Raw genomic sequence first — 22,285 nt, forward strand, 5'->3', positions numbered from 1 at the left:
CCTCCTCCCCTCCTCTTGTCACGGAGACACCCCGGCCGAGGGACACTCACCCGAAGGCTCTCCGGGTCACCGCTGAACCCAGACCCCTCCATGTCGATGAAGGTCTGAGGGAAGCACAGACACCGTCACCCAGAGCCCTGACCTGTGCCCCAGCCCGCCCTGTCTGCATTCGAGGGAGCCCATCCCCCACCCCCCTGCACTATGCTGTCCCCTAGGCACTTCCCATCTCACCACCAGGGAAAGACAGGACGCAGAGAGAGTGTGAACACCCCACCTGCTCCACTGAGTGAAAGAAGCATGAAGGAGGTCCCTCTGAGGCCCAGAACCAACCGAAGGGCCCCTGCCCGACTCCCTGGGCACCATAGGCCCAGACACCTGACTCCCCTGTGCCCAGACACCCCAGGAAGGCTGGCTCCAGGCCTGAGGCCACATAGGGGATGAGAGGGTCCCTCCTCCGGGACAAAGGATGGACCCCGTGGTGGAAGAGGCCCGTGCAGGACTTACCAGCTTGTCATGTCGGAAGGAGGGTCCTGGTGGCCCTGGCGGCCCTTGGGGTCCTGGGGGTCCTCTTGGCCCAACCCCAGGATCCCCCTGGGAAGAGAAGATGCCCGGTCACACCAGGGAGCACAGCCCAGCTATGGATCAGGGGTCCACCCACAGCCCCGGCCAGGCTGGACTCACCTTCTCACCCTTGGGGCCCACGTCTCCTGGGGTTCCCGGGAAGCCCTGCGGGCCTATGATACCCTGGAAGACAGGCAGGCAGCTCAGACAGGGAGAAGGCCTCTCTGCCCCATCACGTCTGAGCCACAGACGTGCAGCTTGTGGCTGTGAGCCCTGGATGTCTGCTCCCGCTCAGAGCACCCAGCACCCAGCACCCAGCACCGAGGAGCACAGCTGAGCCTGAGCTGGGACCACAGATGGGCACTCCTGACCCGGGGGATTCCCAAGGCTCTGCACGTGACCCTGCCTTACAGACAGCGCCTGGGAGAACAAGCCAGAGCTGCCTGCAGCATCCTGGCCAACCTCATCGGAGCGCGGGCGCTCTGCCCCTTGTGCGGGTTCGTGCCATGCGTGTACTACCTTTCCTGTCGGGGTTGGTCACGTGCCACTCCCTCCTGCCTGCTGCCCTTTGCCGGTCTGTTGCTTCCCAAATCTTTATTTGTGACTCTTGTGTCATTTCATTGTGTTTCTTGGGACGAGTATTTATTGATTTTTAAAAATCCAAACAAAGAATTTTAAGATAAAAACTCTACATGGATTGAGATGGCAACTAATGAATCTGTAACTAACACCTGCAAATAACCAACTCCTGCTCCGTGTGTGCTGCCTCCGACCGCGGGCAGCCTTTCATTTCTGTTACACACTTTTTCCCTCTAAGGATTTGGAAGTTGTACCTTCTCCCCAACCCTCCCAACCCCCCAACCCCCGCCCTGCCTTTTATCCCTGGTAATCAGCCTAAACATTTCAATACATACACATAACTTTACTATTTTTTTAATCCTCACCAGAGAATATCTCTCCATTGATTTTTAGAGAGAGTGGGAGGAAGGAGGAGAGACAGAGAGAAACATTAATGTGAAAGAGACACATTGATTGGTTGTCCTCTGCTCATGCCCCACCCAGGGCCAGGGATCAAGCCTGCAACCAAGGTATGTGCCCTTGAGCAGAATCGAAACCCGGACCCTTCAGTCTGGGGGCTGATGCTCTATCCACTGAGCCAAACCGGCCAGGGCATCTATACTAATAAAAGTGTAATATGCTAATTAGACGTCCTTCCAGATGACCTTCAGAAGGAAGCCGGGACTACGAGAGCCGAGCCCCTTGTATGAATTTTGTGCATCGAGCCTCTAGTAACTTTATAGTTTTCTACCAAGAGTTATACGTGTGTGTTTTTTTTAACTTGTATTTTCTTAACGAAGTTAGGTTGCATTTTCTAAACGGTTTCATTTTGAAACCTCTTCACTGTGTTGAGTCTGAGGAGTGTCACAGGGTAAAAAGTGCTGAGGGCCTTACACAAATGTCAGATTAAAGGCGGCTCAGAGAGAAAAGCACACTTACCGGTCTTCCGTCTTCCCCAGGGTCGCCCTGGAACACGCAAGAGAAGTGGTTAGTGATGGACTCACGGCTTGGGCCCGGGCTGCACAGCCCAGCCTGGAATCGGACCCGGGCTGCACACCTCCACAGACCTGACTCCCGTGGGAGAGCGGTCTGTGTGGGAGGGAAGCACCCTCCACCCAGCGTCTGACCACCTTCCTCCACAGTGGGCTGGCCTCAGCTGGCTCTGCCCACGGCCTCCCCAACACCCTCCCGCTCTCCCGCAGGGAGGGGAGCAGCCCACACAGTGCCTATCATCCTGGGGTCTCCAGGGTCCCCAGGGCCCACTGCTCTGCCTGATCAGCCGCACCCTCTTCCCTTCCTGCCTGAACCCCACCCCAGCGGGACCGAGGAGAAATGTGTACTCACTGGCTCACCGTCCCTTCCAGGGGCACCATCCTTCCCTGGGGGTCCCGCGGGTCCAGGGGGCCCCTGCGGCCCAGGGACAGCCCGTGCATGGGGGCTCTGCACCACGGGGCCTGCGAGACCCTGGGAGGAGGAGAGGGCAAGGCTGGAGGGCCACACACACGCTGACCTGCCCACCCCACCACTCCTGTGTCCTGGGCCGGGTCAGTACCACACAGGGACACAGGGTGGACACACACAGGGAACACAAACAAGAGTGGACATGCACAGGGTTCGGGCTGGTGGCACCACAGGGGCCTGCCCAGTTGTTCCCTCTCCCTGCCCACATGCTCCTCATGGTCTGGCCAGAGCCTCCCAGCCGTGCCCACCTGGTGCCAGGCGTAGAGACAAAGAGGAAGGGGGTGGGTTCAGAACTCAGTCGGGTCACCAGTGAGGGGACCAGAGGGACCCACTACTCTGGGGCCCCCATGGGTCTGGGCCAGGGCTGCGGCCTCACCTCTTCCAGGACGTGGCTGCTGTCCCAGGTGATGACTGTACTTGAGCCAGGAAGGGTCTGAGCTGGGGGCGGGGGACAGAGGTCAGGCCCTGAACATGGCCCAGCCTCTGCCCTCAGCTCACACTCCCCTCCAGGGCAGCACACACTCCAGTTCTCTCTCATACTCAGTACTTACACACACAATCCACTTCTCTCTCACTCACTGTCTCACACACACACACACACACACACTCCACTTCTCTCGCACTGTTATCTCTCTCACACTCACTCTCACACACACACACACTCCACTTCTCTCACACTGTTATCTCTCTCACACTCACTGTCACACACACACACTCCACTTCTCTCACACTCACTGTTATCTCTCTCTCTCTCTCACACACACACACACACTCCACTTCTCTCACTCTCACTGTTATCTCTCTCTCTCTCTCACACACACACACACACTCCACTTCTCTCACTCTCACTGTTATCTCTCTCTCTCTCTCACACACACACACACACTCCACTTCTCTCACTCTCACTGTTATCTCTCTCTCTCTCTCACACACACACACACACTCCACTTCTCTCACTCTCACTGTTATCTCTCTCTCTCTCTCACACACACACACACACTCCACTTCTCTCACTCTCACTGTTATCTCTCTCTCTCTCTCACACACACACACACACTCCACTTCTCTCACTCTCACTGTTATCTCTCTCTCTCTCTCACACACACACACACACTCCACTTCTCTCACTCTCACTGTTATCTCTCTCTCTCTCTCACACACACACACACACTCCACTTCTCTCACTCTCACTGTTATCTCTCTCTCTCTCTCACACACACACACACACTCCACTTCTCTCACTCTCACTGTTATCTCTCTCTCTCTCTCACACACACACACACACTCCACTTCTCTCACTCTCACTGTTATCTCTCTCTCTCTCTCACACACACACACACACTCCACTTCTCTCACTCTCACTGTTATCTCTCTCTCTCTCTCACACACACACACACACTCCACTTCTCTCACTCTCACTGTTATCTCTCTCTCTCTCTCACACACACACACACACTCCACTTCTCTCACTCTCACTGTTATCTCTCTCTCTCTCTCACACACACACACACACTCCACTTCTCTCACTCTCACTGTTATCTCTCTCTCTCTCTCACACACACACACACACTCCACTTCTCTCACTCTCACTGTTATCTCTCTCTCTCTCTCACACACACACACACACTCCACTTCTCTCACTCTCACTGTTATCTCTCTCTCTCTCTCACACACACACACACACTCCACTTCTCTCACTCTCACTGTTATCTCTCTCTCTCTCTCACACACACACACACACTCCACTTCTCTCACTCTCACTGTTATCTCTCTCTCTCTCTCACACACACACACACACTCCACTTCTCTCACTCTCACTGTTATCTCTCTCTCTCTCTCACACACACACACACACACACTCCTCTCGCCGAGCCCCTAGAATCGCCTGCATGATCACGACCTTCCCCCTGAACGCCACGTCTCCCAAGGACGAGTACGTCCTCGAACAACCCGATGGTTTCCCGTGGGAACAGCACTGTCACACACAGTGACCTAACGCCGCCGATTCAGGCTTCCCCACGGCCCAGCGGTGTCCTGTGTGACTTCTTTTGGGGAAATGGTGACAGCGGGGAAACCAGGCCCCACCAAGGATCCTGCCCAGAGGCCAGCTCTGGCGCAATCGGCCCTGCCTGAGCGGCGCATGTCCCAGAGCTGTGCACGCACCACCACGCAGGGAGAGGCGGCCCAGGCCAGCGCCGTGCGAGTGCGCGTGTGTCCGTTCCCCATCGTCCCTGCTCCTTGCTTCTCCCATTTGTCAATTTCCTCACTAGCTGCAGGGTGGGCGCCTCACCCTCTGTGCTTGACACGTAATTTGTGGGTGAATTTTGAGAATGTTCCCCAAAACCTTTCACCCAATCACTCCAGCATCACAGAGTCCATTAGCAAACACAGGGCTCGTGCTGGGTTGAAATGTCCCAGGCACTTGTGACCTGCAGAGGCGCCGTCTTCAGAGGGAAGTTCAGAGGAGTGTCTGACCTTCCTGGGGTTTGACCGGCTCCGGGACAGCCTAGCAGCAGAGCTGGGGGACCGGATGGATTTGAGCCCTTCATCCCACTTGGACCCGATGACTCCCGAGGGAGCTCTCACTGCCAGGGCTGCACAGCATCACCCACGGGCAGAGCTCTGGGTGACTCCTGTCCTGTTTCCAGCAGAAACCGAAGCTGCATCCATGTGTGGGCATCTCCCACCACCTCACCCTCTGCTCTGCTCAGAGCCCTGCCTCCTGGCCCAGGTGGATGCCGCCCCTTCCCCTGGACCCACTGAGTCACACGCCAGCCTCAAGAGGGCAGCCCAGCCCCTTCCCCCGATGGCGTGGGGTGGGAACCTCCCAGGATGCATTCCAGGAATCAGTGTGATTTAAGGCAGATTTAAAAGCCCTGCCTACGCGAACATTTAAAATGGAAAAAGCATCACTAAGAGAAGAGGAAAGGGGCCCCCGTACAGGGAGAGGGACTGTGTTTCTGGGTCAGGAGACCCCGTGTTCTTTCTTTAGACTCGGTATCCATGAGCTGTCCCAGCCCCTCCCCCAATACTGACTTAGGGACTCAACGGCATTCCAACCCAAACCCCAGCCGGCTGTTCTTAAAAACACACACTGACAAACCGATCCTAAAGTTCGTAAGAAAGGGCACAGGACAGAGAACAGCAGAGCAGTTGTGTCAGGGACGGGCGGATCTGGGAAACGATAAACCATAAGGACCTGATCCTGGGCCTCCGCACAAGGCCGCATCCACACTGGCAGTACGTCCCACCGTCGGACACACAGGCAGACCCGCGGACATGGGGAGTCCAGAGACAGGCCCACACAGACGGCAGCTGGCGCTCAGCAAAGGCCCCAACGCAGCTCGGGGCGGGGGAGGAGGATACGCTTTTCGATAAATGGAGCTAGAAAAACTGAACCTGTATAAGCAAAATATAAAAGAACCGAGATCCATACTTTATGCCCAGATGGCCCCTGGGCACACAGGACAGTGAGGCGGGGCGGGGTGGGGCTGCCCTGTGGCCCAGGGGGCGTGCGCCCCTCACTCAGAACTCTTGGGGGACCAGGCGTTCCGCTCACCTTGCCATCCTGCCTGCGCCTTGGGCAGCACGTCCCCGACAGATGCCACAGGCAGGGACGATCTTGGGGGACCACTGGACGGTTCTCACTCATCCGTTCTCTTTTCTGTTTCTAATCTGGCTGCACTGACCATGTACTATTTTATTAACTTAAAACGCAATCAATGCTTTTATTCTAAATGAAAAGGTCTATATAATCCTCTAAAACAGCGGTTCTCAACCTGTGGGTCGCGACCGCTTTGGGGGTCAAAGGACCCTCTCACAGGGGTTACCTAAGACCATCGGAAAACACATATATAATTACATATTGTTTTTGTGATTAATCACTATGCTTTAATTATGTTCAATTTGTAACAATGAAATTGGGGGTCACCACACCATGAGGAACTGTACTAAAGGGTCGCGGCATGAGGAAGGTTGAGAACCGCTGCTCTAAAACCTCGACATAAATGTGCAGACAGAACTGCACAGATGTCCCCTTGAGATTCCCATTCCGTGGTTATTCAGTCTGACGCGCATCTAGGCACCGCCATGAAGATGTGATCGGCAGGTGACTAATGAGCGGACCTGAGCACAGGGAGTTTATTCTGGAAATTTGGGGTATGACCCAATCATTACCCAAGGTCCCAAAACAGGAGAGGCAGGCAGGAGAGGTGAGGCGGACGGGGTCCTGAGGAGGCGCTGAGGCAGATGGGCGACCCCTGGACCCCGAGAATGGTCCCTGGCTGAGAGCAGCAAAGCACCTGGACTCTCCATCCTACCACCACAGCGAGCCGACCTCCCCGGGCCTCCTGCAGGGAGCAGCCTGCCCACCCGCTCTCAGCCCCGGGCTCCGAGCAGGACTCACACCTGCAGAGCCATGAGGCAAGACGGCGCGGCTGGATCTGCGGCAGTTTGTTGTGATGCCGCAATGAACTCTGACACACTCCGTTTCCCATGCATTCCGGGCACGCTGCCCCTGCTCCACAGGCCTGTGCTTGTGCACTCTCTCGGCCAGCGCACCTCCCAGGCCGCCAGGGGACGTCCCCGACCTCCCGTGCTGATCCCAGGGTGGACCCATCTCACAGAGGCTCTCATGTCCCCTAGCGACCCTCTGGCCCCTGGGCTGAGCAGTGGCGTGGCACTCCGGTAGCACATTCCAGACAATCCCACAAATACCCCAGAAACAGACACGAGACACACACCCTGGGAAAGAGAAGGACGTGTCCCAGTAGCCGCTCTGCCCCGTTTCTCCTGGGGCAGCTTATTCCCACAGGGGACCCCACATGTGCCAAGGTGGGGGGGCAGGGCAGGTGCTGGCCACTCCCCAGGCTGGGGCTTCTGTCTGTGATGGACGGGAGAGCCTCACCCGCCACACACACGTGCACATAGCACTAACACGCACATATACCACGAACAAACACACCACGAACATACACAGCACTAACACGCACATATACCACAAACACACACCACGAACATACACACCACGAACATATACACCACGAACATGCACAGCACTAACACGCACATATACCCCAAACACACACCACGAACATGCACAGCACGAACACGTACATATACCACGCACACACACAGCACTAACACGCGCCACGAACATACACACCACGAAGGTGCACAGCACTAACACGCACATATACCACGAACACACACAGCACTAACACGCACCACGAACATACACACCACGAACGTGCACAGCACTAACACGCACATATACCACGAACACACACCACAAACATACATAGCACTAACACGCACAGCACTAACTTGCACACATACCACAACACGCTCATATACCACTAACACACACACTAGTAACACGCACACACCCACAAGAGCTTTACCTCCCAATATAGACACAGTGGTTTGTTCCTCAATTTCTTCTGTTCTGGAATCTTCTGAGTGGCTGCCTTCAGCCAAGGGAGGAGAAGTGACTGGGGGAACCTCGGGGGGGCTGGGTTTTAGAGATGCTCCCTGGCAAGGTGAGAGTGGGAAGATGGCTCCGTTAGTCAGCAAACTTGGACGTCCTGTGAATGTGTGTGCTGGCACATGTCAGGTTTAGGTTTAAGCTGCTGAACTCCCCAGGCCCACCAACTTCCCCATGAGAGGGAGGGACCAGCGCCCACTCCCTGGGCTCTGGGCGGCAACTCGGGGACACTCCAGAGCCCAGCTCCTTCCCGTGGGCCCCACAGAGAAGGGCTGTGGTCAGCACTGTCACCGATGCCCTTGGGAGGGATCCGGTGGTTCACTGCACATGCTGGTGTGGCTGTGACGTGTCCTTGGCGAGGTCCCCACCTGGCACTCCATGGCTGGGTGACTGCCACCCACCCCGCCCGGAGGGCATAAGGCATTCTGCTCTGAAAACCGGTCTTCCCTGTTCCCAGAGGCACCATGGAGTCGAGGACGTGGGTGCAAGTGGATGTTCAAACACGCAGGCAAGACACTTCCTGCAGCCGGCCACCCCCATTTGGCATGAACTCCCTAGGGATGCTGTGTGTGGGTGACAGTCACCCTGGGAGTCTTGTCTGAGGGCTCCCTCCCCAGCCCCCCTTGTCAGGCAGGCAAGCAGCAGCCAGGGCCGGGACACCAGGCCTTCCCTGTGGCTGGGATCTCCACCAGTCCCTCTGATGATCAGCAGCCTCGCTCATCAGTGGCCTGCTAGTGGGCATAGCCAGGGGCAGGCTGCAGGCTCAGGATCAACCTGTCTAAATAGGGACCCCATTTTTGGTCTTTGACCCTCCAGGCCAACGGTCACCAATAGGTGGTCCGTGAGGTCCGAAAGGTTGGTGACCACTGTTCCAGGCTACTAAGTGGACGGATCACGAGAATTCTTGCTTCATATTACAGTGTTTTACAAAGTATAATACTTTAAAAAGATATTAGCTTGTAAGAAGATGTAATAAATAACTTCAAAATGCAGTGGGTATTGAATTTTAAAGCGTGCCTTTAACATTTATGTAAAACGTTTTTGTACTCGTTCAATAGAAACTTAACTGGCCACTGGGTAAAGCTAGCAATAACACTCCTGGTCCGCAATGTGTGAAGAGAGCCCACCGAGCTGTGGCATTTCACGCTGTGGTCCCAGCACAGCTCACACACCATGGTTTTGTGGGGTCACTGAATCCCCACTGGCTGGTGTGTGGCCCAGGCACCCAGGTGGAGATAGGAGCCTGGTGGGCAAAAGTGCACGATCTCAAATCCAGCCGTGTCTGTGAGGCTTAGCAGTGGAGGTACACACAGGCAGCCTGGCCCTTGGGGGGCTGTTTTGGGCCACTACGCACTGACCCGTGTCCAGGAGCCCACCATGCAGGTGGGTGAGCCACCTGCCCCACCTCCACCCTGGCAAGGCCAGGAGTCCCAAGCCCTGCCTGGGGGAGGATGCTGACCGTCCATCCCAGGGCAGCTCAGCACGCCTCCTTTACGCCCTGGATGCCCGAGCCCTGGTGCAGACAGCATGACACAGATGATGGGAGCGGAGGGCCCAGCCCCTTTCACGTCCCTGAGACACACTCCCTCCTGCGTCGTATCAGCAGCGTGAGCTGAGAAACTCACTGAGCTGGCCTCGTGCTGCCCTGCATGGCTTCCCCTTCTCTGACTTACTCGCTAGTCCCTTGGGGCCCTACCAGCCAATGGGAGGCACAGTCAGGATGTCAAGGTCACCTGATGGATTCAAGGAGCGTGTAGAATTAGAAAAACTGATTTTCTACTGAGAGGGAGCATGGCACCTTGGCCGGTTTTGCTCAGTGGATAGAGCGTCGGCCTGCGGACCGGGGGTTCCCAGGTTCGATTCCGGAAAAATGGCACATGCCTGGGTTGCGGGCTCGGTCCAATGTGCAGGAGGCAGCCAATCAATGATTCCCTCTCATCACTGATGTTTCTATCTCTCTCTTCCTCTTTAAAGTCAATAAAAATATATTTTTGTTAAAAAGAGGGAGCACGGCCCAGGCTGGGATGGGGGCACTCACCTCTTCCTTCTTGAGAAGCTCCGGGTTCTCCGCCAGCCCACTTCCGAAGTCCCCTGACGCCTGAGGGTTCACAGAAAGGAAGAAGCTGGTGACTAAAGCCCCTGCCCTGCAGGGCCTGAGAGCAAACCAGGCAGGTCCCGCCTGTCCCAGACCCATCCCAGGCCTGGGCGGGAGGGAGAGGGGAGACAGGGGAGGGAAGGAGAGGGGAGACAGGGTAGGCGGGAGGGGTGGTTTTGTGGTCACCAGGAGGGAGCTGGCCCTCCGAGGTGTCAGCCGGCCATCAGTGAGGCATGTCCGGTAAGACCCATTAGAACGGCCCACTGGAAATCAATGTGGCTCCGGGCCAGACACACAGAGAACCATAAAGAAGCATGTTCCTCTCTTCCCACGTGTCATCCTGTCCCGGGTCACTGTCCTGGGAAACGGCCCAGAGGCTTATCAGCGCACAGGGCACACGGTGGACACGGAGCAGGACAGAAGGCAGCTGAGGGGACAGGACTGGACGACCTCACTCTCTTCACAGCTGTGTCCACAGGGACAGGTCTGTGGCCTGGAGCCTCCCCCAGGACACGGCTTTCCTCCTATCTGTCCACACCCGAACAGGTGGACGTGCCTCCTCAGGTTCCACCTGACTGTGTGCACGCACACGCACACGCACACACTGGCACACACGTTTGCGGTGCTGACTATCAACTATCACCTCCGGGCTGTCCTGGGGCCAGTGTCCACCAGCATTCACTTGGCGTGTGTTTTGAGTGGAGAGTTCCAGGGAAGGCGGGGCTATAGGGCAACTAAAAATGTACCAGGTTCCTGGTACCTAAAACGGCATCTTTCAGAGACCTTCCTCGTCCCATCACTTTGGGGTTCCTGGGGCGAAGGTCGGCCCCTGTTGGCTGGGGCTCTCCTCCTACCAGGTGAGGGTGGGGGCGGAGGAGGGAGACTCACCCCATCATCATCGTCGTCATCGTCCTCCAGGCAGTGCATGGGGCTCACCTGGGGGTCACTGCGCACCCTCAGCTCCGCGATCATCCCCTACACGCAGAGGGAGAGAGAGGTCACGGGCGGTCCTGAGGCAGGCAAGAGGGGCACAGAGAGACCCTGACACAGAGCCTGGCACCATCTGAGGTCAAAATTCCAGGGGACATAAACCAGCATGAGAGGGGCTATGCCCTGGTCAGCCCAGTGCTGCTCCTGGGCAAACCTCAGGTGCAGCAGGAAACAGAGTTGGATTAACTGGTTGGAATCCAGGTCTTAACTCTCTTTGCCACGTTACCTTTTCATAAAATAAGTGAAGAGCAGAGGACAAAACAGCCCACAGCGACTGGAGTGAGCTCTGGGTTCTCTGTGCACATGGGCCCCTCAGCCGGGTCAATTTCACCCGTTCGCTCACTCATTCATTTACTCACTCACCCTCTCCATCGCTCCTTCCCACACAGGCTCACTCACATGCTCTCAGCCCTGCACCGGGCACCGGGACACGACGGTGAACAGGGCCCTGCCACCTTAAGGCTGAGTGTGGATCTTAGAGGTGACCGTGCCCAGGTAAGATAAAGATGAGGTGTGTCACTGAACGTGGTGCCCCTGAGGGATAGGAGGCAGATGGCACTGGGTGGGGGGGAGCTGGGAGGGCAGCAGACACAGGCGGGGCAATGTCCTGAACTGTGAGTACAGAGGGTGCACCCTGTGGAGAGGACATGGGGCGCCTCCTCAATAGGGGGCCCTACGCAGGAGGCAGGAGGCCAGCTGGGGACAGCAGAGATGTTAGGACTCAGTCCTGGCTGCACTGGGGCCTTCTCTGATCTCCAAAGGGTAGAGGAGCAAAGGGTGGCACCAAGTGCAGTGTCTGGATCTCAGCCGACTCTCGGAGCCAAGTAGGTGAAGCTGGGGCCCGGGGGCCTCCCAGCGCCCACGGGGCTCCTGCGAACCCAGGCGGATCCTGTGCCGGTGCCATGTGATGTCCCCGGGACACAGCACAAGCAGGCTCTGCTGGGCACTGCGAGTTCTGTCTTCGATGCCACTTCCTAAAAGGCTTCCCACCTGGAAATTGGGAGTGCTCTCAGTGCTTTCTCTGGCATTTTGTGTTCTACTCAACATCTTGATCCACTGGCATTGACTTCAGTGCAACTGTTCCTAAATAGAGACCATAAAGCAGCATGTTCCGTGCTTTCCACGTGTCCTCCTGTTCCCGGGTCCCTGTCCTGGGAAACCGCCCAGAGGCTTATCAGGGCACGGGCCACGCGGCGGGCACAGAGCCGAATAGAAGGCAGCTGCTCAGTTCTAAGAAGCACATTTTAACCACCCTTCACAGAAAGTCTAGGCCAGAGGTCAGCGGACATTCTCCGGAAAGGGCCAGTTGGTCAGTATGTCCAGGCCTTTGTCACAAGGACTGTGTTGTACCAGGAAATCGACCAGGACAGTCTGTAAAAGACGGGGCATGACTGTCCAACCAAACTGTAGGGACATCAACCGTTTTACTTCATAAGATTCGCACGTGTCACAAAATGTTCTTTTTTTCCTAACCATTTAAGCACGGGAAGGTTAGCTAGCTTACAGGCTGTATGAAAATGGGTGGCGGGATGGACCTGTCTGAGGGCCATGTGCAGACTCCGGCTTCGGTCATTCTGTTTATTCCTCCAAATGCCCTTCGGACTCCCTTTATCAGCTGACCCTTGAGCTCATGACCTTCCTATTCTGCACCAACAAGGGACATGTGACCCCAAACACCAAACATCCAGCTGAGCCCGCACCTGGAGCTCCACTCATCTTTTGAGGCTCCGCTCAGGCTGCCTCCTCCAGGAAGTACCCCTGGAGTCCCTCCCCAGGCCAGTTAGACTCTCTGGGGGCCAGTTCTGCTTGACTACATGTTCCCCCCCCCCCACTACTGACGATGAGGCCTGTGGGACAGTGTACGTGTGTGTGTGTGTGTGTACGTTACAGGCATGTGAGTCATGTGGATATGTGCATGGTCTTATGAGTGTGCATGTGCACGCATATGGGCACGGGTATGGGGGAGGTATGCACCCCAGTGTCCACCACCACCCCAGCTCTAAGGGTGCCATCACCCAAAGGAAGTGTAGGCCAGTCTGGACTAAAATTGCAAGGGTCAGTCTCTGGGGTCAGCAGCAGCATCACATCTGAGATGCAAACTGTTGGCCCACGAGCCCTGCTGAGGGAGGGGCAGGAGAACCCCAGGTGACAGTCACCCAGGTTGAGAGCTCAAAGAGACGGCCGGAGGGCCCAATGTTAAAATCCTGGAATGCCCCTCGGTGGCACTTTTTGTGTGAGGGTTGGGCAGGGGCGCTTCTGGCAGGTAGGGGGTCAGGGTGCTGTGTGTCTCCCATGACCAGCCGTTCACTGACACTGCCTGCGAGGCACGGAGCCTCCGAGAGACCAGGCCCACAAAGGCCTGAATGACGAGGGCAGGAAAGCTCAGATCCCAGCCACCGCTGGGGCTGGCAACTTCCTGAGGACGGAGTTAGCTGGGGGAGACATCACTGGTGCAAAAGCCACAAGACCCACTGCAAATATTGAACAGACTTAGAACCACGTCAGGAAATCCAGAGATTTCGTTAATAAAGACCATTTAAACTACACTGCCACTGCTACACCACGGGCTACATGTCTTAAAGATGCGTGTGATGATCAAAACCCTACTTCCCACGAGTGACAGGGTTCCAAGCGTTTGGTCAGCATGACCAAGGGGGCCCCAGCACCCCCTCGGTCAGGAGTGTGGCCATGGTGCAGGGAGGACTCTGGGGGTTGGAGATGCTCACACTCTCCCTGTTGCTCCCCGCCATCCTTGGCGTCGAGCCTGCCCCGGTGGCCCAAGCCCAGGTGGCCGGTGGGCAAGCTCTTGGCTTCCGTGGGCGAAGCGCTGGTGTATGTAATCCAGCCAACAAGCCGCAGGTGAGCAACGGTGACAATGCCCGCACTTCTCACTGAACACACGGACTGACCGCGGGATGTGCCAGGAACAGGTCAGGCCCGGCCCCGCCTGCCTGGAGGCTGCGGACAAGGGTCCAAGGGATTCGAGGGCAGTTCGTCTGACAACAGACCCTGAGGCCGAGACAACCATAAAGGAAACCCCCGACTAAGAGGAAGGTGGCTTCACAAAGAAGCAAACAGGGAAAGGACCGGCAGAGACATATGGAACAATGGCATCTGAATGGGTAAAAAGCGGGGCGGTAGATACATAGACACTGAACAAGGGTCGGACGTAGCATGTTAACAAGCAAAACACTGTAATGACTGCGTGGAACAGACCGCTTCCAAGGGATATTTATAACCAAATCTCACAAGAATAAACCTGAAACACAATGGGGTTCCAGAATTTTCTGACAGGAGAAACGAATAAAGGTTCTGTAAGGAGCCACAGGACCCGTCGGGAGGACACCCCCGAGCTTTCGTTTCTGCCAAATGAGATAAATCACTCGACTGGAGTGATTCTTTCCGAAGAACCTCAAGGCAGACGTCTGAAACACCTTGTACTGACCAGTCTCGTCAGACAACAGGCCGCTCCCCTCACCTAGCTGGAATCGGGCCAGAAACCCACACAGAACACTCCTCACACTTCTCGTCTGCGCAGACACAGGAGTCAGACCTCGCCCGCACGGAATGTGACACAGCGGACAGGAATCAGGGCCACAGCCCAGAGCCGAACATCAGCCGTAAGCTCCCCGTTTCTGTCTTTCTAACCTCAAAGACCTGGCTAGGATACAATGTCTTGGGAGTCTTCCCCGGGCCAGATTAAACCACATAAACACCTTAAATATCCCATGATGTTTAAGAAGTGCAAGGTAAAAAGGCAAGTGACAGCCCCAGCCGGTTTGGCTCAGTGGATAGAGCACGGGGTCCTCAAACTTTTTATATTTTTTATTTTTTAAATATATTTTATTGATTTTTTACAGAGAGGAAGGGAGAGAGATAGAGAGTTAGAAACATCGATGAGAGAGAGACATCGATCAGCTGCCTCCTGCACATCTCCCACTGGGGATGTGCCCGCAACCCAGGTACATGCCCTTGACCAGAATCGAACCTGGGACCTTTCAGTCCGCAGGCGGACGCTCAATCCACTGAGCCAAACCGGTTTCGGCAAAGATTCCAGTATCTCAAACTTTTTAAACAGGGGGCCAGTTCACTGTCCCTCAGACAGGTGGAGGGCCTGACTATAGTTTTAAAAAAACAAACTATGAACAAATTCCTATGCATACTGCACATATCTGATTTTGAAGTAAAAAAACAAAACGGGAACAAATACAATATTTGTATTTGCGTGTGGCCCGCGGGCCATAGTTGGAGGACCCCTGGGATAGAGCATTGGCCTGTGGACTGAAGGGTCCCAGGTTTGATTCCCGTCAAGAGCACATGCCCAGGTTGTGGGCTCCATCCCCAGTAGGCAGCCAATCAATGATTCTCTCTCACCATTGATGTTTCTAACTCTCTCTCTGCCACTCCCTTCCTCTCTGAAACCAATAAAATATATATATATATTTTTTAAAAAGGTAAAAGACAAACTGGGAAGTAATATCTGCAGTACCCAAAACAAAGGGTAGGTTTCTTTCATATGTAAAGAGTTTGTAAAAATCAACAGGAAATGGCATGAACCATCAAAACAGAAATGCAAAGAACATAAGCAGGTCCGTCACAAAAGAAGAAATACAAATAGCCAATAAACACATGAAAAAAAAATCAAAGTCTGTCTTCACTCACAGCAAGAAACGCCAACTAAAACCCCCAGATGCAGCTTGCTGATGCATCCAACTGGCAGTCACGTTTTTGCACAAATGACATGTGGCCCTGGCCAGGCCTGGGGGGAAGCCTGCGGTCTCCTCCCTGCAGGAGGAGTGTGGCCGCCCTGAGCCCCCTGAGCCCTGGGCAGCCCCATGATCAGTTTTCTGTTAAACCCGCAAAGACGTATGGAACAATGGCATACTTTCCCGTCTAGAAATGCCCGGGAGGTCACACAGCAAACTGCCAGCGAACACAGCCCCTCCCTGGATGAGACGTCTCTCTGTGACGCCTTCCAGTTAATCATGTTTGAGGATCAAAATGAAAACACAAAGAGGCCCAGTTTGGTATCAAAGTCCTGCTGGCCCCCAGACCCCACGGGTGAAAGTTTCTGCCAAAGGGGAAAGGCCAGCTTTCAGAACCCGAATCACCAGGACTTAGAACAACTTTCCATCAAGCAGCTTTTGTCTGGGTAATAATTAACTTTCTGTCCTCTGAGGCACGTCGCCCGTCAGCCTACACAGGGACCCCTGTGCGGGGCGGGGCCAGCTGCAGGCCGGCTGTAATGTTAGAATTGATTCAGCTCGAACTGAGGGTGCCCACGCCGTGTTTCCAGCTAAAGGTTCCATGTGTAGGGGCCGAGGGCCCAGGACCAAGAACCCACCCAAGTTCTGGGGTTGGCCTCCCCCCAGATGAAGGCCAGGGTACGGCCCAGGGAGAGGGGACCTCCTGGGGACACAGTGGGAACAGCACTGCTGGGGAAGTCCTGCCCACACCACTCTGAGTGGCCGCTGAGCAATTTGGTAAAATAATAACAACAGCACAATTGACGCTGGCACCGGGCATGGAGCCCTGGCCCAGCCCAGCGGGTGTGCAGTGTTCATGGGGTACAGCTTATCCCCAGAAGGGCCCAGGCCTGCTCCTACCCTCTGCTGTTGCCATCTTAAAATTCTTAATTATGGGCCACGGGGCCCTTCGCTTGGCTCGTGCAGATGGTGGCAGTTAGAAAGATGGTCCCAAGGGGGCCTCAGACAGACCCCAAGGGGCCAGAGCACCAGGGAATAAGACACATTGGGGCAGGCAGATCCTGGGGCCTGAAGTCAGGTAGGGACCAATGGCCCCTCCTCCAGGGCTGATCCAGTCCTCAAGCAGCAGCCATAGTTACCTGGAACTTGTCGGGGTCCGCTTCCCCGGCCTGAGCCACAAAGAAGCCGGAGCCGGGTTCCAGCTCCAGGGCGCGTGGGGACCGCGCCAAGGACACCCCCTGGATCTTCTCGCAGTCCACAAACAGCGTCACGGTGTCATCGTCCACACTGAGGGCAAAGCGCGTCCACTGGCCGGTGAAGGCGGGTAGGGCAAAGCTGGCCGCCGTGCGTGTCCGGGCCGCGCCCGGCTCGGTGTACAGGAGCTGGATGTGCTGTTGGCCGTCACTCACGCCCGACAGCTTCACGCCCAGGGAGACCACTGCCTGGGCTGCATCTGTGATGGCGAACAGCACCCCCGCGGCCTCGGTGGCCGGCTGCACGTGGAAGAACAGCGAGAAGTCACGGAAGAACGGGCTGGGGAAGTGGTACCGGGCCACCTGGCCGCTGTTGGCATCTGGACCAAAGACGTAGGCTGGTCCCACGTCGGGGTCATCAATCTGGGTGACCTGCTGGGGCAGGGGCTCCCCGAGCAGCTGGAGGAGCCCCACCTCTGTGACCACTCCTTCTGTGAAGAGGAAAAAGACACCTTGTAAGGCTGTGTGCAGAGCACAAAGGGGAAACCGAGTCATGCCCCTGGCACCTGCTCTGCTCCTCTGGGCTCTGCTGGCCGGGGAGGTGGACGGATACCCCATCTTATCCAGACACACGTTGGGCCAGAACATGTTGACCATAAACCACTAAACCATCCCCTCGACAAGCTTGCAGGCCGTGGGGTGGGGGAGGGCGGGCAGGATGCAACAGGGACCATCCCAAACCAGCATGGCAGGAGGAGGGGCAAGGAGCCTGCTGTGAAGGGGCTGGGGGTTCTGAGCCCACCTGCAACCTTGCCCTGCACCCTGTCCTCATCCCATTCTCAGAACATGTCCTCACCCCATCACTCATCATCCCCACGCTCGGGCCCATCGCGGGGATCCACAGGAGCAGGGCACGGACAATGGGGAAAAGACAGCTGTGCACGGGGCTGTCCCCTGCAGGTCACCCTCATCAGAACCAGCCCGGAAACACTCCTAGAACAGCAGAACGCGAGCGGGGCTGTGCCTCCTGGAGGACTTGGCTTAGCCGGGTCGGTCCTGTGGTTTCCACGTCTGCGCTGACACTCAATACAGCAACTCACACCCAGTCCCCCAGGTTGGCTGGGGGTGCTTCTGGGAACCAAGTCAGCACAGACCAAGGGTGGACGCAGTGTTTCCAGGATGCGGGGGTTCCAGCTTAAGGTTCCACGTGCAGGGGCTCCCCGCCTCCTGGTGTGTCCACACTGGGGTGACCTGGAGAGCAGCCTCGTGAGGGGGGGGACCACTGGCGGGAGGTCTGCTTTCTCAACCCACAGGTGCTCAAGCTAGCGCGGTCCCACCGGCCCCACCTGCCTTCTAAACACCCGGGAGGCTCGTGTGTCCCTTCCATTCATGCCCCTCAGGAGCCCACCGTCAGAACCGCTCGTGTGTCCTCCTCCTGGGCCATTGGTGTCACAGAGCACGAGTTCTGACTGACATCCCCCAGCACTTGGAGGCCCCTCGGTGGCAGGAGCCCAGGCGGGAACCCGGCTAGGGTGCTGGGTTCTCTCCCCTCATTTCTGTCCAGCAGGAGGGACCAGAGGCCCTGCTGTCCATGATGCTGACCCTGGGCCGGAGCAGGGCCTGACCTGACCGTGTGCCTGGACCTGTCCAAGCCCTCGCATGCAATACGGAGCACATGGGGGCCGCTAGTCTCGGCTCCCATGCCCTAGGAGCCAGGAGTGCTGAGCGTTGGGGCAGAGGGCCAGGCTACGTCCCCACGCAGCGTGTGGTCACTGCCGGACACGGGAGGGCAGGCACCAGCTCAAGGAGAGACCGGTGCATGCATGACTTCCTCGCACATCCACTTTGCCTGGCGGAGCCTGACTCTGCAGCCAAAGTTGGCCAAGAGCCCTGACCCAAGGCCTTTCCTCTCAAGACCCCCACCTACAGTCTGGGTGGGGTCCACCTCCACAGTGTGAGTCACACAGGAGAGAGATGCTTCTGGGAGGCAGCATTGATGTGTGGGGGTCCCGAGGAAGGCTGCGTGGAGCCAGCAGGCGTGAGTGTGACAGTGAGTGCAAGTGTGAGTGTGTGTGTGCGTGTGTGCGTGCATCTATGTGACTGCTGTATGTGATGGGCACCTGGGTCTGGCCCACCAGCAGGGCCAGGCTGACCTGGGACTTTCCGGGGCAGGCACAGGGAAGAAATGCTCACCCCAACTTCCTAAGGCAAGTTGTCTTATAAGAGTCCCTGAGGAAAAAATAAATAAAAACAGGAGAAAGGGCCGCCGCAGGGGGACATGCACTGTGGTGCCTGCCAGGGTTGGCCCCCAGGGTCAGTGGTGTGGCTCTGCATGGCCCTGACTGCCCGCCATGTGGCAGCGCTGCCAGCCAGCCAGGGCTCTCACTGATCGCAGCCTCCCTGAGGGTAAGACCCTCATGCAGACGGGGAGTGGGGCAGGCACAGGGAAGCACAATTGCCTCCACCTGATAAAGAATATCTACAAAAAACCTACAGCTAACGTTATACTTAACGGTGAGAAACTTGAACCTCTCCCACTAGGATCAGGTACAAGGCAGAAATGTCCCCTCTCTACTTCTTTTCAACATCATACTGGAAGTCCTAACCAATGAAATAAGAAAAGGAAATAAAATACACAAATTGGGAAGAAAGAAATAATACTGTCTGTTTGCAGATGATATAATCATCTATGTAGACAATTCAAAAGAATTAACAAACAACCTACCCCCCCTCCCCCACACACACACCTCCTGGAGCTAATACGGTAAGTGATCATAGCAAGGTTGTGGGAAACAGGATTAATATACAAAAGTCAATCTGTTTTCTACATACCAGCAAAGAACAAGTGGAATTTGAAATTAAAAACAGAATACTATTTACAGAATATCAAAATTAAATACTTAAATATAGATCAAACAAAATACATACAAGATCTACATGAGGAAAACTACAAAACTCTGAAGAAAGAAATCACAGAACTAAAGAAATGTAGATATATCCCATGCTCATAGATAAAAAGACTCAATATTGTCAAGATGTCAGTTTTTCCCAACTTAATCTATAGATTCAAAGAAATCTCAATCAAAATCCCAGACAGTTATTTTGTGAATATCGACAAACAGATTCTAAAGTATATGGAGAGACAAAGACCCAGAATAGCCAATGCAATTCTGAAGGAGAAGAACACAGTTTTTCTAAACCTACAGTGATCAAGACTCTGTGGTATTCTTGAAACAACAAAGTGATCAATGGAATGGGATAGAGAATTCGGGAAGAGAGCCACATAAATACACTAAACTGATCTTTGACAAAAGAGCAAAGGCAATAGAATGGAGTAAAGATGGTATTTTCAACAAATGGTGCTGGAACTGCTGGACACCAATGTGCAAAAAATTAAATCTAGACACGGACCTCATACCTCTCACAGAAATTAACTCACCATAGATCACAGACCTAAATGTGATGTGCAAAACTATAAAACTGCTAGAAGATAACAGAAAAACTCTGATGACCTTGAATATGGCAATGACTTTTTAGATATAACACCAAAGGCACAATCCATGAAAAAACATCATTGATAAGCTAAACTTCATTTAATTTAAGATTAGAAACTTCTGTTATGCAAAAGGCACATTAAGACAGTAAGAAGACACACCACAGACTGGAGGGAATATTTTCAAAACATGTATCTGATAAAAGGAGGTACATCTAAAATATACAAGAACACTCAAAACTCAACAATAAGAAAACAAACGACCCGATTGAAAAGTGGGCCAAAGATCTTAACAGGCACCTCACCAAAGAAGAGGTAAATATGGCAAATAAACATATGAAAAGATGCTCTACATCACATGCACCAGGGGGGTGCAAACTAAAACAACCACGAGACACGACTTCACACCTATTAGAAGGGCCACAATCAGGAACACTTGACAACCAAGTTCTGGCCAGGGTGTGGAGCAACCGGAACTCACAGTCACTGCTGGTGGGAATACAACCCGGTGCAGCCACTGTGGGAGAAGGCTGGGTGGTTTATTATAAAACTAAACATACTCTTACCTTATAATCTAGTAATCACACTCTTTGGTATTTACCCAAAGGACTTGAAAACTTATTTCCACACAAAAACCTGCACACAGATGTGTACAGAAGCTTTATTCATAACTAGAGGCCTGGTGCACGAAATTTGTGCACTTGGTGGGGGGTCCTTCAGCCCCATCTGCACCCTCTTGAAGTCCGGGGACCCCTGGGGGATGCCTGACTGATGACTTAGCACAGAGGGTCCCGCCACCCCCACTGCACTCACCAGCCATAAGCCCGGCTTCTGGCTGAGTGCGCTCCCTCTGTGGGAGCACACTGCCAGGGGGCAGCTCCTGTGTTGAGTGTCTGCCCCCTGGTGGTCAGTGAGCGTCATAGTGACTGGTGGTTCTGCCATTCGGTCAATTTGCATATTGGCCTTTTATTATATAGGCTTGCCCAAACTTGGAAGCAACCAATATGTCTTTCAGCAGGTGACTGAGTAAATAAACTGTGGAACATTTAAACAGTGGAATATTATTAAGTGACTAGAGGCCTGATGCACAAAATTGGGACAAGGGGCTCAGCCCTTGCAGCCCCGGCTTCATCCTGAAGGTCTTCCAGAAGGCCGTCCGGACGGTCGTTCTGCTGTTCAGTCTAATTAGCATATTAGCTCTTTATTATATAGGATAAAGAGAAATGAACTATAAAGCCATAAACGACATGGAGGAAACGTTAATGCATACTCAGTGAAAAAAGCCAGTCTTTAAAAGCGCTACATCATATATTATTCCAACTCTATGACGTTCTGGAAAAGGCAAAACTGTGGAGACAGTAAAACGTTCAGTGGTTGCAAGGGATGGGGTGAGGGCCGGATGAACAGGTGGAGGAGAGAGGATTTGTTTAGGGTGGGGAAACCACTCTATATAATACTATAATGATGAACACATGCCATTACACTTTTGCCCAAATCCTTATCTACACTAATAAAAGAGAAAAATGGTAATTGGTGTATGATGCTACCCTTTTCATTGGCTAATCAGGGCTATATGCAAATTAACTGCCAACTAAGATGGCAGTTAACTGCCAACAAAGATGGTGGTTAATTTGCATATGTAGGCACAAGGCAGGGAGGCGAAAGGGAAAGCAGGAAGAAGCCCCCTGCCATAGACAGTGATGAGAAACCCAGGGGGGAGCTAAGAGCTGGGGGGGAGGGCAA

The 22,285-nt window shown here is 54.6% G+C and overlaps 1 protein-coding gene across 1 annotated transcript in view; it reads right to left on the minus strand.

Annotated features, from left to right (window-relative positions):
* COL18A1 (collagen type XVIII alpha 1) overlaps positions 1-22,285 on the minus strand; it is a 55,778-nt gene that overhangs the window by 19,841 nt on the left and 13,652 nt on the right. The window contains exons 3-12 of the mRNA XM_015560679.1: positions 16,996-17,540; positions 11,049-11,135; positions 10,104-10,163; positions 7,983-8,112; positions 2,957-3,018; positions 2,464-2,583; positions 2,059-2,085; positions 682-744; positions 505-591; positions 51-104 (exon numbers count right to left, since the gene is read on the minus strand). Coding sequence (XP_015416165.1) covers positions 51-104; positions 505-591; positions 682-744; positions 2,059-2,085; positions 2,464-2,583; positions 2,957-3,018; positions 7,983-8,112; positions 10,104-10,163; positions 11,049-11,135; positions 16,996-17,540 — 1,235 coding nt within the window. The remainder of the gene's footprint in view (positions 1-50; positions 105-504; positions 592-681; positions 745-2,058; positions 2,086-2,463; positions 2,584-2,956; positions 3,019-7,982; positions 8,113-10,103; positions 10,164-11,048; positions 11,136-16,995; positions 17,541-22,285) is intronic.

Source organism: Myotis davidii, unplaced genomic scaffold, assembly GCF_000327345.1.
Source record: "Myotis davidii unplaced genomic scaffold, ASM32734v1 scaffold175, whole genome shotgun sequence".
Classification (NCBI taxonomy): domain Eukaryota; kingdom Metazoa; phylum Chordata; class Mammalia; order Chiroptera; family Vespertilionidae; genus Myotis; species Myotis davidii.